Source organism: Lagenorhynchus albirostris, chromosome 20 (assembly GCF_949774975.1).
Source record: "Lagenorhynchus albirostris chromosome 20, mLagAlb1.1, whole genome shotgun sequence".
Lineage (NCBI taxonomy): Eukaryota > Metazoa > Chordata > Mammalia > Artiodactyla > Delphinidae > Lagenorhynchus > Lagenorhynchus albirostris.
The window spans coordinates 31,606,251-31,620,741 of NC_083114.1; the positions used below are offsets into that span (position 1 = coordinate 31,606,251).

At 35.9% G+C, this 14,491-nt stretch overlaps 1 protein-coding gene across 2 annotated transcripts in view; it reads left to right on the plus strand.

Annotated features, from left to right (window-relative positions):
- MED13 (mediator complex subunit 13) overlaps positions 1–14,491 on the plus strand; it is a 94,623-nt gene that overhangs the window by 63,148 nt on the left and 16,984 nt on the right. For both annotated transcript variants that reach the window (XM_060133170.1, XM_060133171.1), the window contains exons 17-24: positions 1,303–1,464; positions 5,143–5,366; positions 7,006–7,195; positions 8,102–8,564; positions 9,752–9,971; positions 10,861–11,052; positions 11,612–11,835; positions 13,850–13,992. In XM_060133170.1, the coding sequence (XP_059989153.1) occupies positions 1,303–1,464; positions 5,143–5,366; positions 7,006–7,195; positions 8,102–8,564; positions 9,752–9,971; positions 10,861–11,052; positions 11,612–11,835; positions 13,850–13,992 (1,818 nt within the window). The remainder of the gene's footprint in view (positions 1–1,302; positions 1,465–5,142; positions 5,367–7,005; positions 7,196–8,101; positions 8,565–9,751; positions 9,972–10,860; positions 11,053–11,611; positions 11,836–13,849; positions 13,993–14,491) is intronic.

A 14,491-nucleotide genomic window follows, 5' to 3' on the forward strand; every position in this document is an offset into this window, starting at 1 on the left:
CTTTTTTTTTTTTTTTTTTTTTTGCGGTACGTGGGCCTCTCACTGCTGTGGCCTCTCCTGCTGCGGAGCACAGGCTCCGGACGCGCGGGCCCAGCGGCCATGGCTCACGGGCCCAGCCGCTTCGCGGCACGTGTGATCTTCCTGGACCGGGGCACGAACCCACGTCCCCTGCATCGGCAGGCAGACTCCCAACCACTGCGCCACCAGGGAAGCCCTGTTATCACTTTTAATGACTAGTATTCTATTATGTATATAATAGTTTATTTAAACATAATAATTATTAAGCAGTATATCTGAAATTAAATTACTTCTGATTCTGTACACTATTTAGATATAGGGAATTAAAACAAGAAATAAATAAGGCAATAATAATAATGAATTAAAGTTGAATGATTTAACATAACAGAGTGCTCAAACAGGTTTAATGATACAGCTGAACCATAATGGAGGGACAGATTACTTATATCAGTAATATTTCATGGTTTTTTAAAAAGCCATTTGACATTTAAGAGCGACACCCTCCATATCCATCCTGATAGTTGGTCAGAAATGTAGGTCATAATAATTTGATAATCTGTAAATCTGTTACGTCTAGGTTAATAAAATATCTTCGGATATTACAGCACTTTTTAGCAGTATGAACAAGTTTATCTGTTACTGTACAAGTTGTATACTTCAGAGTTGTTACATACAGTCTACTATTTTTCACAAGTTAAGCTTTAATCATTGTAACCAGTCTTGTCCATCTGGTCATTTTACCAAAGTGGTGGTAATGAAGGTGCATAATTTATAACTCATTTCTGTGTGAGGCAAAGTTCTTTCTAGTAAGATACCTATAAGCACCAAAAACAACCAAAATAGGGACTTCCCTGGCGGTCCAGTGGTTAAGACTCTGCGCTTCCACTGCAAGGGGCACGGGTTTGATGCCTGGTAGGGGAACTAAGATCCTGCGTGCCGAGCTGCACAGTCTAAATAAATAAATAGATAAAACAACCAAAATAAATGCAAAAAGGAAGAAATTTATTTGATTAATTTATAAATTGATCAATGAGCTAATGAATGACTTTTTATGAAGACGAGTTACAATAACTTTTTTATTGTCTCTTCTTGGTTTTAAATACCTAGAAAAATCATTTCTACAGATCATTTTAGATACAACTTACTATAGTTCTCTACACAAGCAGATGCTTAATCTTGGTGATGAAGAGCTAAACTTCCCTAGATGTCTTGTTATCATAAAAATTTTTGTGTTGACAATAGCAATTCTTATTCTTTTTTCTTTTTTTTTTTTAATGGTTGTAGATGTGAGTATGCAGTGCTCACAAGATATACTTCGAATGCTTCTATCTCTTCAGCCAGTTCTTCAGGATGCTATTCAGAAAAAAAGAACAGTAAGGCCTTGGGGGGTTCAAGGTCCTCTCACTTGGCAACAATTTCATAAAATGGCTGGCCGAGGCTCTTATGGTAAGTAATTTATAGTAATGTGTATTGACTTATTTTATATCATTTCTCAGTTTTTTTGCCCAACTTTAATAAGCACATTTATCTTTAAATATTTCGGTGGCATATGCTTGACTTAAGGCCAGTGTGGTCAATCTTAGCCTTCCTTACTTTGAACGTTTTCAACATTCACTTTACTGGGTTCTCCAATCCCACTTCAGAAAGAACAGCTTGTTTTTACATATTTTACTGACCAGAAAGATTTTATGTGAAGAAAGAATCATACTGCCAAATAAAGACTGAAACACTACTTTTCTTGTAAGTTTACTATTTTACAAAATTTAATGAAAAATGGGGTAAAAAAGAGAGAGTAATACTAGTGATAAAAGGCCCCAAGGTCTTCATTTAAAAAAAAAAGAAAGAACAAAGACAGAAATTTGCCCCTTGTGACAAGAGTAACAAATGAATACTCTCAGTATGGTAAACAGTAGATTTATGGTCAACTGTAATGGAAGGAACATTCAAAATGCTTGAACTATCTGTTGAAGATTATCTCTGGGGAAAAAAAACCCAGAAAAGATTGGGGACTTCCCTGGTGGTGCAGTGGTTAAGAATCTGCCTGCCAGTGCAGGGGCCACGGGTTTGATCCTTGGTCCGGGAAGGTCCCATGTGCCATGGAGCAACTAAGCCCATGCGCCACAACTACTGAGCCTGTGCTCTAGAGCCCATGAGCCACAACTGCTGAGCCTGAGTGCTGCAACTACTGAAGCCCATGCACCTAGAGCCTGTGCTACGCAACAAGAGAAGCCATTGCAATGAGAAGCCTGCGCACCGCAACGAAGAGTAGCCCCCCACTCGCCGCAACTAGAGAAAGTCCACGCACAGCAATGAAGACCCAACACAGCCAAAAATAAATAAAATTTTTAAAAACCCCAAAAAAACAAAAAAGAGTGTTTCTGAAAGGTGGGATGTAATTGAAACTTTTAAAATATATTTGAAATAATAGTTTTTATTCTGAAGTCCTTGACTTTTTTTGCATGGTTTTAGAATGCATTATGTACAGAAGTAGTAGATGATTTGCTCATATTTTCCTTTTCCTCCTTTTATTAATGGCTGAATAATTTAAATTTCATTTAAAAAAACTTGATAATCAGTGAAAAATGCAGTTTAATTATAGTATTTATATATATATATTTTCTACTTTTTAAAAAATATTTCAGTTTTACTGGAGTATAGTTGATGTACAATGTTGTGTTAGTTTCAGGTGTACAGCAAAGTGATTCAGTTATACATATACATATATTCATTCCTTTTTAGTTTCTTTTCTCATATAGATCGTCACAGAATATTGAGTTAGGGTTTCCTGTGCTATACAGTAGGTCCTTGTTGGCTGTCTATCTTGTATACTACGAGTGTGTGTGTATGTTCATCCCAAGCTCCTGATTTATCCCTCCCTGCCACGTTTCCCCTTTGGTAACCATAGTTTGCTTTCTATGTCTGTAAGTCTGTTTCTGTTTTGTGAATAAGTTCATTTACATGGTTTTTTTTTAAATTGGATTCCACATATGAGCGATATCATATATTTGTCTTTTTCTGACTTACTTAGTATGATAATCTCTAGGTCCATCCATGTTGCTTCAAATGGCATTATTTCATTCTTTTTTTTAATAGCTGAGTAATATTCCATTGTACATACGTGCTGCATCTTCTTTATCCATTCCTTTGTCGATGGACATTTAGGTTGCTTCCATGTCTTGACTATTATAAATAGTGCTGCAGTGAACATTGGGGTGCATGTATCCTTCCAGGTTATGGTTTTCTCCAGATATATGCCCAGGAGTGAGATTGCTGGATCATATGGTAGTTCTGTTTAAGGAACCTCCATACTGTTCTCCATAGTGGTTGTACCAATTTACATTCCCACCAGTGGTGTAGGAGGGTTCCCTCTTCTCCACACCCTCTCCAGCATTTATTGTTATAGTATTTTTACGTTCTTTTTGAAGCCAAAATAGTAGACACATGCAGAGTTCTACACCTTACCGTTCAGTACATATGAGCTTTTATTTTTCGTTTTTTTTTAAATGGCTGCATATATTCCATTGTTCTTTTTTTTTTTCCCCATTGTTCTTTACATATGTTATTTTACCAGTCTACTGTTTATGGACTTAACATTATTTGCATCATTATCATTACAACTATTCTAGAATGCACACAATCCCTGGCTTAAAGCATGTGTATATTTAAAAATATATATATTGCCAAATTACTCTCTCTGATAGTGGTTTAAACTCCCACCAATAAAATGTTTGTTTCCCCAAACCCTTGCCAGTAGGGTGCTGAGTAGATGGGAGAAACTGGTTTGTTTCATTATAGTTTGAGACGTAGACTAGTACAGACTTTAAGGGTAGATTTCCTAGATTCTAAATCCCACCTCTGCCACTTCTTATGTGATACTGGGCATGTTGTTTAACGTCTCTATTCGTGCTTTCTCATCTCTAAAATAAGGTTGATATTAGTATCTGCTTCATGGTTTTTGTGGGGATTAAATGAGTGAATACATGTAAAGATCTTTGAACATTACCTAGCACATAGTAAATGTTACAATTGTTTGCTATTAATTATTTTAAATTCCTTGCTCTTAATGAGATTGAGCATCTTTTTATGTATAAGAGGTATTTCTGTTTCTGTGGACTTTGTTCATATCCTTTACCTGTTTTTCTGTTAGGATGTTGATCAATTCCTTACGGATTTATAGGTCCCCTTTCTATGGTAAGGAAATTAACCTTTTGTTATACACATTGCACATCTTTTTTCCAATTTATTGTTAATTGTTTGGCTTTGTTTATAGTGTTTTTTCATGCCAAAATTTAAAATTTATGTTGTCAGATTAATCAGTTTTTAAATGGACAGGTTTTACATTATGCTTAAAAAGGCTTTCCCCAGTCTTGAGTTTATTCAAAATAAAATGATGACAATTAGGTGACGTTGATTAAGAGGTACAGACTTCCAACTATAAAATAAATAAATCATGGGGATGTAATGTACACATGGGGAATGTAGTCAGTAATGTTATAACAACTTTGTATGGTGACGGATGGAGACTAGTCTTATTGTGGTCATTATTTCATAATGTATAAAAATATCAAATCACTATGTTGTGCACCTGAAACTAATATAATTTTTTTAAAAACCCTCCCATATCTTCTTTTGTACTAATAAGTTTTTTGTTCTAATTTTTTTACATTTAAGTGAAGGTATAAGTCACATATTTTATAAAAGGTCATTTAGCAAATTCCTAACTGTGAAAGTCTCAATCACTGGCTTTTAGGTATTTTTTGTCTTTAATTAAATATTTTTACTACTAATAATGACTACACTAACTCTTGACATTTAAATGTTCCTCTTGGGACTTCCCTGATGGTCCAGTGGTAAAGAATCTGCCTTCCAATGCAGAGGACACGGGTTCGATCCCTGGTTGGGGAACTAAGATCTCACATGCTGAGGGGCAGCTAAGCCTGCGCACCACAACTACTGAGCCCGCACGCTGCAATGGAAGAACCCGCAACGGAGATCCTGCATGTTGCAACTAAGACCTGACATAGCCAAAAATAAATAAAATTTTAAAAATATTCTAAAAATAATATATAAAAATAAATGTTATTCTTTTAAATCTTTTCTTAAAATATGTCTTTTCTTATTTAGGAACTGATGAATCCCCAGAACCACTGCCAATCCCCACGTTTTTGTTGGGTTATGATTTTGATTTTCTGGTGCTTTCTCCATTTGCTCTCCCTTATTGGGAGAGACTTATGCTGGAACCCTATGGATCTCAAAGAGATATAGCTTATGTTGTACTATGTCCAGAAAATGAAGCCTTGTTAAATGGAGCCAAAAGCTTTTTTAGAGATCTTACTGCAATATATGAGGTAGGTGCTTAAAAAGAGGTGTCGTTTTAAAACTACCTCATGATTTGTATGTTTATATATAAAATATACTGGATATTTCAGTTGATTGGTAAAGAATAATAACAATGTCAGACTAGGTGTTTAGTTCTCATAAAAGCCAGTTACATTCTTTACAGCTTTGAGCCAGACCCTTTGTGAGATGTGTGCACCATGGGTCACTGTGGAAATTGCCGTACTGGGGGAAAACCATTGAGAGCATGTATGTCCCATTTAAGATAATCTTTTTCTGAAACAAAGGGTAGCATTGTAAATGGCCAGGAACAAATTACATTTATAAAAATTCTAGTCTTGATTCTCTAGGACCTCAGGTTTAGACACTAGGCCTTACTTACCTCATATGTAAAATAAAGCTATGATAGGCCTCTCTAAGATCCATTTTATTTCTGAAATTCTTGGCTGGTCTTTTAAGTTACAATTCTCATGTTGTATCCATCATTGAGTACAATGATTATAAATTTTAAGTACCCTGGAACATACAGTCTTAACTTCATTTTATAGTCGTTCCTGAATATCCTGAGGGTATTGGTTCTAGGACCCCTTGCAGACACCAAAATTTATGGATGCTCAATCTTATATAAAATGGCATGGTGTTTGTATATAATCTATACACATCCTCCCTTGTACATTAAATCATCTCTAGATTACTTATAGATGATATTTACATAGCATTACATACCTAATGCTTTGTAAATAGTTGCAGACATGGGAAATTCAAGTTTTGCTTTTTGGAACTTTCTGGATTTTTTTTTTTTTTGGAATATTTTTGATCCATGGTCGGTTGAATCTGTGGATTCAGAACCTAAGGATACAAAGGGCCAACGGTATCTCCCTTTTCCCACAAATGCTTGGAAATCTAGTCTTTAAAATTTAGTTTCTTTTACAATCTGAATCGTTAGTTTGAGCTGGTTTAGCTCCTCATTAATGTTCTACTTAACTTTAATTGCAAGGTATCTGTAGTGTGTTTTGTAAAAGTAAATATTTCCAAAGAGTGTTATTTAGAACACTAGTCCTGCAAAATCTTCCCAGAAAAAAGTTCCATAGTTAGATAGGTTTGGGGAGACATTTTGTATCTATTTACCTTTTAGAGATTCACTATACATGTTAGCTTATTAAAGCCTTTGAAAGTCTTACAGTAAAGAAATCCTTGTCTAAACTTACTTAATCCAGTGTTGCAAACCTGTTTGAGATTGGGCTTCCTGTAACAAACATTAGTGGCCTGCAGAATTGGAGGGAGAGGTGGATAATGCATTTATATACATGAATTGGGATGGATGTACAACTTAAAATGACTGTATATTCATGCTCAGTTATTTCTGTATTCTGCAAGTTTTCATTATTCAAACTACGTGGATCTAGTGCCATTATTATCTAGGTGTTTTATTTCATTGGAGATATTTTAATTTTGATAGAAATTCAATGGATTTCTAATGTAGAAAAGTAAAAAGACCTGTGGCACCATTTCACCTTGATATTATTATTGCAAATGTTAGTTATAAATGATAAAGCTTATTTTTAAATAGCTTAAATCCTTTATTTTATGATATGAACTAAAAAACTATAGCACACTCACTAATTCTGATTTCTGTATCTGTATTTGTAGTCTTGTCGATTGGGTCAACATAGACCTATTTCTCGACTATTGACGGATGGGATCATGAGAGTTGGATCTACTGCATCAAAGAAACTATCAGAAAAGTTGGTAGCAGAATGGTTTTCTCAGGCAGCTGATGGTAACAGTGAAGCATTTTCTAAACTCAAGCTTTATGCACAAGTCTGCAGATATGACCTAGGTATTGAATTTGTATTTATTGTATAAGGTCATTTTAGCAAAGTATGACCCAGTCCACCAGCTTTTTGTAAATAATATTTTAATGCAACACAGCCATGCTCATTTATTTACAGATGTCTGTGGCTTCTTTTATGCTACAAGATCAGGGCTGAGTCGTTGTGACAGAGACTGTGTAACTTGGAAAGGCAAAAATATTTACTATCTGATCCTTTACAGAAAAAGTTTGTTGATCACTACGGTAGGGATCCCATCAAGTAGGAAGATTTGTGTTTTTATTTAAGTTTATTAAAATTAAGATTTTTGATTTGTTAATGGTTTAGAGGTAAAACAACTTGTAGTTCCCTCTACAACACAGAGAGACAGTTCTTTGTTGGAATTAAGAAATGACAGCTGTTGAAGACTTGCTTTTAACACCCTTGAATTAAATATCAATGGACTTAACTTTAGACTTAATCCAAAGAGACACAGAACCAAAACATTGAACCTCATTAGACATTCCTATAATTTGAACCCCATAACATTCCTCCATTTTATATTTAATTAGTTCCCAGTATAGTCACTATTCAACTTGTGACCTAGGAACTTGTTGAATGGTTTAATGAAAATTTGCTAGATACTGTTATTTTTATTTAATTAATTATGCCTTCAAAATAGAATTTTATTATATTTCATGGAAACCATTTCTTTATTTTGTATAAACTGGTTTATTTTTCAATTCCATTTAAAAATTTTTTTCACTTTGTAGGGGAAATAGAAAGCTAGTGTTTGCTACACTGTTAGCAGGCAAATTAGGGGGAGGGTAATGACCAAAAGAGTATAAACTAGAAATTATTATTCACATAGTAGATTAAATAAAGAACCAATCAGTGAAATAAAGAATTAAATATCCTGTTTTTATTGTCTTTAGGTCCTTACCTTGCTTCCCAGCCATTGGACAGCTCTCTACTTTCCCAACCAAATTTAGTTGCCCCTACAAGTCAGCCTTTGATTACTCCACCTCAGATGACAAGTACTGGAAATGCTAATATTCCATCTGCCACCCTAGCATCTACAGCAAGCAGCACTGTGACAATGACTTCAGGTGTTGCCATATCTTCTTCAGTTGCCACAGCTAACTCAACTTTGACCACAACCTCAGCTTCATCTTCATCATCCTCCAACTTGAATAGTGGAATGTCATCAAATAAACTACCTTCATTTCCACCCTTTGGCAGTATGAACAGTAGTGTTGCGGGATCCATGTCTACGCAAGCGAGTACAGTTCAGAATGGCCAGCTAGGAGGGCAACCACCATCAGCTCTACAAACAGCTGGGATTTCTGGAGAGTCGTCTTCGATTCTGAGTCAGCCACATCCTGATGTGTCTGAAAGGTATATTTAAATATACCAACCTTTGCAGAAGTATAAATATATGCTTCTTCTTGTCCAAATAACATAAAGAGCCTTTGGTCTTATCCTTGAAATTTTAGTTTTTATAATGTCGAATATTTATTCTATAAAATTATAATGAAGACTCTTCATAAAGTCTTTATCATAGAATCTCAGGGTGGGAATGAAGACCTTAAAAACCATTTAGTCTAACTATCCTGTGATGTTTGAGTCTGTTCTGTGACGTAACTGTCAAGTAGACTTGCCTATGCAAATCACTCCAGTGATTTAGAAGTCACTATTGAATGACCCTGTTCAGTGGCATAAGAGTTGTACCAGAATTTGAATCTGTCGTTTACTGGCTATGTCACTTTAGGAAAGTTACCTAACGTTTTTGAGCATGTTTTCTTATCTGTAGAGTGGGAGCAATAGGATATAATGCATATTATGCTCTTTACAAAATGCTTCCACTTAAGTTATTTATAACAACAATGATGGTGACAGCTCTCTATTACTTTATGAAGAAGGCATTCCCTTTGGATTTATAGGTTAAGTTAGCCTAAGCTTGGTTATATCTTTCAGCTACCTGGATGCAGTTTTGCCCAAAGTTATACTTACATGTGATTAAAAGCAGACTCTTAATTACCCAGCTAGATCTTGCATTTTGAACATCTAAAAAGATTTGGAGTTTTAAAAAATCATATCACCATCAAAGAATGAAGCTTAATCACCATTGAAGTTATGAAGTATGAAATGAATATATATATTCTAAAAATGTAATAGAACATTGACTAAGTCTGGAGAATTGGTTTCTTTTTGGTCTAGCTCTGCCTCTAGCCAGCCTTGTGATCTTGGGCAGCTCATTTAACTTATTTTTGTCTTACTTTTATCACTTAAGCACTAAGCTCTCTGACATTTCTAATGCTCTGTGGTTTTAAGAATTCTGTTTCTTCTTTTTAATGCAAGACCTCTTAATGCCAAGGGTCTTTGTACACCATCAAATTGTGAACTTTTTGGTTCTCTTTGGAGAGAAAGCTGTCCCTCATTTTTAGAGAGGCTCTCAACACCACACGCCCCCCCCCCAAAAAAAAAAAAAGAAAAAAGGGTATTAAGAACCTGTTTTGATGCTATTCCGAGAAGGTACAGGAGAACTTTTTCCCTAACTGTCTTATTTCTACTTCAAATTTTAGCACAATGGATCGGGACAAAGTGGGCATTCCCACAGATGGTGATTCACATGCAATCACTTATCCACCTGCAATTGTTGTTTATATAATTGATCCTTTTACATATGAAAACAAAGATGAGAGCACTAATTCTTCTAATGTATGGACTTTGGGGTTACTTCGATGTTTTCTGGAAATGGTCCAGACTCTTCCTCCTCATGTTAAGAGCACTGTTTCTGTACAGGTGAGAATGATAAATGTTATAAGTTAATTTATTTAAAACGCTTGACGTTGATAGAAGTTTCAAAGTTACTATTCTGTATCCACATTGATTTTCTAAAGGCCAGGTTCTATTATATTGACTTTATATAAATAATATTATAATAGAAATCTTAGTTTATAAAAGGTAAACTTGCAGTGATACAACAGTAAGAATAGAGAATAAAAAGACCACATTAAGTATGTTAAATATCTCTCCCGTGTTACTTTTATAAACTAATTTTTAAATTCATAAGCTTAGGGGCTTCCCTGCTGGCACAGTGGTTGAGAGTCCGCCTGCCGATGCAGGGGACATGGGTTCGTGCCCCGGTCCGGGAAGATCCCACATGGCGCAGAGCGGCTGGGCCCGTGAGCCATGGCCGCTGAGCCTGTGCGTCCAGAGCCTGTGCTCCACACCGGGAGAGGCCACAACAGTGAGAGGCCCGCGTACCGCAAAAAAAAAAAAAAGGATAAAATTCATAAGCTTAAATAGGAAAAGAATGGACTTATATAAACTAGAGTTCTAAATAAGAGGTTACAAACTAGAAGTAGAGAGAAATTAACCATATGAAGTTGTATGCAGAGAATTTGAATTATTCTTTATAGACTACAACAGGACTATGGCAGTCAGTGGCAGTATTGATCAGTATAACTGCTATGTAGAAATGTTTAAAGATTTTTACATAGCATATTAATAAAATTGAGTATTCATTAAAAATCTATATAATAGATAAGAAAATATCATTCTTTAGATTATCATTTTAATTATGTTTTGTTTAAATTTTCTAATAAAATGTTTAGAGTTTTAGACTCACTGTTCTTTTTATTCTCTTGTGGAAAGTCTAACATTTGTAATGTTTGCCTGTAATTCTTAGATTGTTCCCTGTCAGTACCTGTTGCAACCTGTGAAGCATGAAGATAGACAAATCTATACCCAGCATTTAAAATCCCTGGCTTTTTCGGCCTTTACCCAGTGTCGGAGACCACTTCCAACATCAACCAATGTGAAAACATTGACTGGTTTTGGTCCAGGTTTAGCCATGGAAACTGCTCTTAAAAGTCCTGATGTAAGTATGTTTTCCATTACCAAAGTTATTGAAAGACTACATTTTATGATTTTATGCAAAACTAAGTGCAAGTCTCTGATTAGCTCTCATTTTCCAGTTATCTTATAATGGGTAGATACACTATATTTCTTTTATTTTTATTTTTTAATTAATTTATTTATTTTTGGCTGTGTTGGGTCTTCGTTGCTGCGCATGGGCTTTCCCTGGTTGCGGCGAGTAGGGGCTACTCTTCGTTGCAGTGCGTGGGCTTCTCATTGCGGTGGCTCCTCTTGTTGCAGCTTACGGGCTCTAGGCCCATGGGCTTCAGTAGTTGTGGCATGCAGGCTCAGTAGTTGTGGCTCACAGGCTCTAGAGCACAGGCTCAGTAGTTGTGGCTCACGGGCTTAGTTGCTCTGTGGCATGTGGGATCTTCCTGGACCAGGGCTCAAACCCACGTCCCCTGCATTGGCAGGCGGATTCTTAACCACTGCGCGACCAGAGAAGTTCCTATCTTTATTTTCAATAAAAAATTTTTTTGTGATTGTATAGTACCGTAGTAACTTAATTTTTTACTTTACAGAGACCAGAGTGTATTCGACTTTATACACCTCCTTTTATTCTGGCTCCAGTGAAGGATAAACAGACAGAGCTAGGAGAAACATTTGGAGAAGCTGGACAGAAATACAATGTTCTTTTCGTGGGCTACTGTTTATCACATGATCAAAGATGGATTCTTGCATCTTGCACAGATCTATATGGAGAACTTTTAGAAACTTGTATCATTAACATCGATGTCCCAAATAGGTACTTTTATTTCCTTAAGTGTATCATTGTATCATCCCTTGAAAAAAAATTCATACATGCACATTATGTTTCATTTTTAATGAATAGAAAATGGTTTGGAAGGTATATATATTAAAATATTAAGTCTTGGGATTGTGGGTGCTTTTCATTTCTTTTGTAGTGAATATTTACATTGTATAATTTAATGGACTCAAAAATAATTTTGATTATCTCGGTTACATAGACAAAAGAGGTTAAAGCCCCTGTATTCTGTGTAATAAACCTTGAGGTAATGATTTTAGCCTAACAAATTTTGGGACATGGAACTAGAAAGCCATCTGCAAATTAAAATCTAGTAAGGTTTCCTAGAACATTTACTTTTCTCATATACCATCTAAGATATAGTCCCTAATAAACTGAGTTAACTTTCTTTACTAAAAATTTTCCTCTTTAAATGTTGGAGTGTCTTCTGAAAATGGTGGTCTTCTTTTTAGAATTCTTCTTGATAGTAGTTAGGTATCATGAGCAGTTATTCATGAAGTCTGTAACTAATAGGTCACAAAAGATGAGCCTCATTGAATTATCACTTAATAGACACTTGTAATAACATATTTCAAGGCTAGTGAACATTGCCTAAGAGAACCTGAAAAATCCATGAAGTAACTTTAATTTTCAGATTTGGTTCTGTTCTTTATTTTCTTCTTTATTATCTAAACGTTCTGTTCTTTTAATTTCAGAAATTGGTTATGTGCAAAAAAACTTAGTGATTATTTGGTTATAGTGGCGCTGAATATAGAAACATTAATCTGTGAAGGATGAGAAAGAGAATAGAGAAAGAATAATACCACCCTCCCAATAAAAAAATAGTGTATTGCCATTTTACTGAAAGTAGAAGTGAGATGACGGTTAAGAGGTCCAACTCTAGAGTCATAGAGATCTGGGTTCAAATCCCAGTCCTGCCACTTATTGGCTGTGTGATCTCGACAAAATTACTTTATCCGACTGAGCTGTAGCTTACTTCTCTGTAAAATTAGGAGGATAATTTTATCTGCCTTATAGGGTTGTTAAGATGAAATGAGGTATTACATGTAAATTGATTGGACATACTGCTTGGTACATAGGAAGTACTCAATAAATGGTAGCTACTGTTGCTCAGCCACAGAGCACTTAATGTTATGTACTTGCCTAATAAAGGATGTGCATGCAGAAAACAGCATTGTTTTGTTCTGGGAAGTGTGGGGAGGGGTTTGTTGGATATTCTTCAATTTAAAGTATGAAGCAAGGGACTTCCCTGGTGGCGCAGCGGTTAAGAATTCCACCTGCCAATGTAGGGGACATGGGTTCGAGCCCTGGTCTGGGAAGATTCCACATGCCACGGAGCAACTAAGCCCGTGCGCCACAGCTACTGAGCCTGCGAACCACAACTACTGGGCCCATGTGCCTAGAGCCCGTGCTCCGCAACAAGAGAAGCCACCAAAATGAGAAGCCTGAGTGCCGCAATGAAGAGTAGCCCCTACTCGCCGCAACTAAAGGAAGCCCGTGCGCAGCAACGAAGACCCGACACAGCCAAAAATAAATAAAAAAATAAATTTATTAAAAAAAAAATAAAGTATGAAGCAAGGGTTGGCAAACTCCAGGCCATAGGCCAAATCTGGCCACACTCATTTGTTTAATTATTGTCCATGGCTGCTTTAGTGCTGCAGCAGGTTGAATTCTTGTAGAAGAATCCTGATGGCCTGCAAAGCTTAAAATGTTGGCCCTTTAAAGAAAAAGTGTGCCAATCTCTGGTATAGAGCAGTGTTTCTGGTGAATTTTGGTGGTTCTTGGACAATTTTTAAGTATATATTTTAATATGTATTAAACAAAATACAAACTATCATGCCAAACCTGTGATTTTATATATATTCTTGCTTAGGACTTGTGTAAAAACTATCAAGCATTAAAATGAAGGGACCAGTTTTTCACAAATTTGAGCTCTTTCGAAATGTCATCATAGGAATTTTAGAAATATTTATGACTCTATTCCATACAACAGGGCTCGTCGGAAAAAAGGATCTGCTAGAAGATTTGGTCTACAGAAACTTTGGGAGTGGTGCTTAGGACTTGTACAGATGAGTTCATTGCCATGGAGAGTTGTAATTGGCCGTCTAGGAAGGATTGGTCATGGAGAATTAAAAGGTAAAATTGTGCTTTTATTATTTAATACTTAAATTTCTGTGTTTTTTTGAATTTTATTTTATTTTTTTATACAGCAGGTTCTTATTAGACATCAATTTTATACACATCAGTGCATACATGTTAATTCCAATTGCCCAATTCATCACACCACCATCCCCACCCCACCCCCCACCGCAGCTTTCCCCCCTTGGTGTCCATACGTTTGTTTTCTACATCTGTGTCTCAACTTCTGCCCTGCAAACCGGTTCATCTGTACCATTTTTCTAGGTTTCACATACATGTGTTAATATACGATATTTGTTTTTCTCTTTCTGACTTACTTCACTTTGTATGACAGTCTCTAGATCCACCCGCGTCTCACCAAATGACCCAATTTCATTCCTTTTTATGGCTGAGTAATATTGCATTATATATATGTACCACATCTTCTTTATCCTTTCATCTGTTGATGGGCATTTAGGTTGCTTCCATGACCTGGCTATTGTAAATAGTGCTGCAG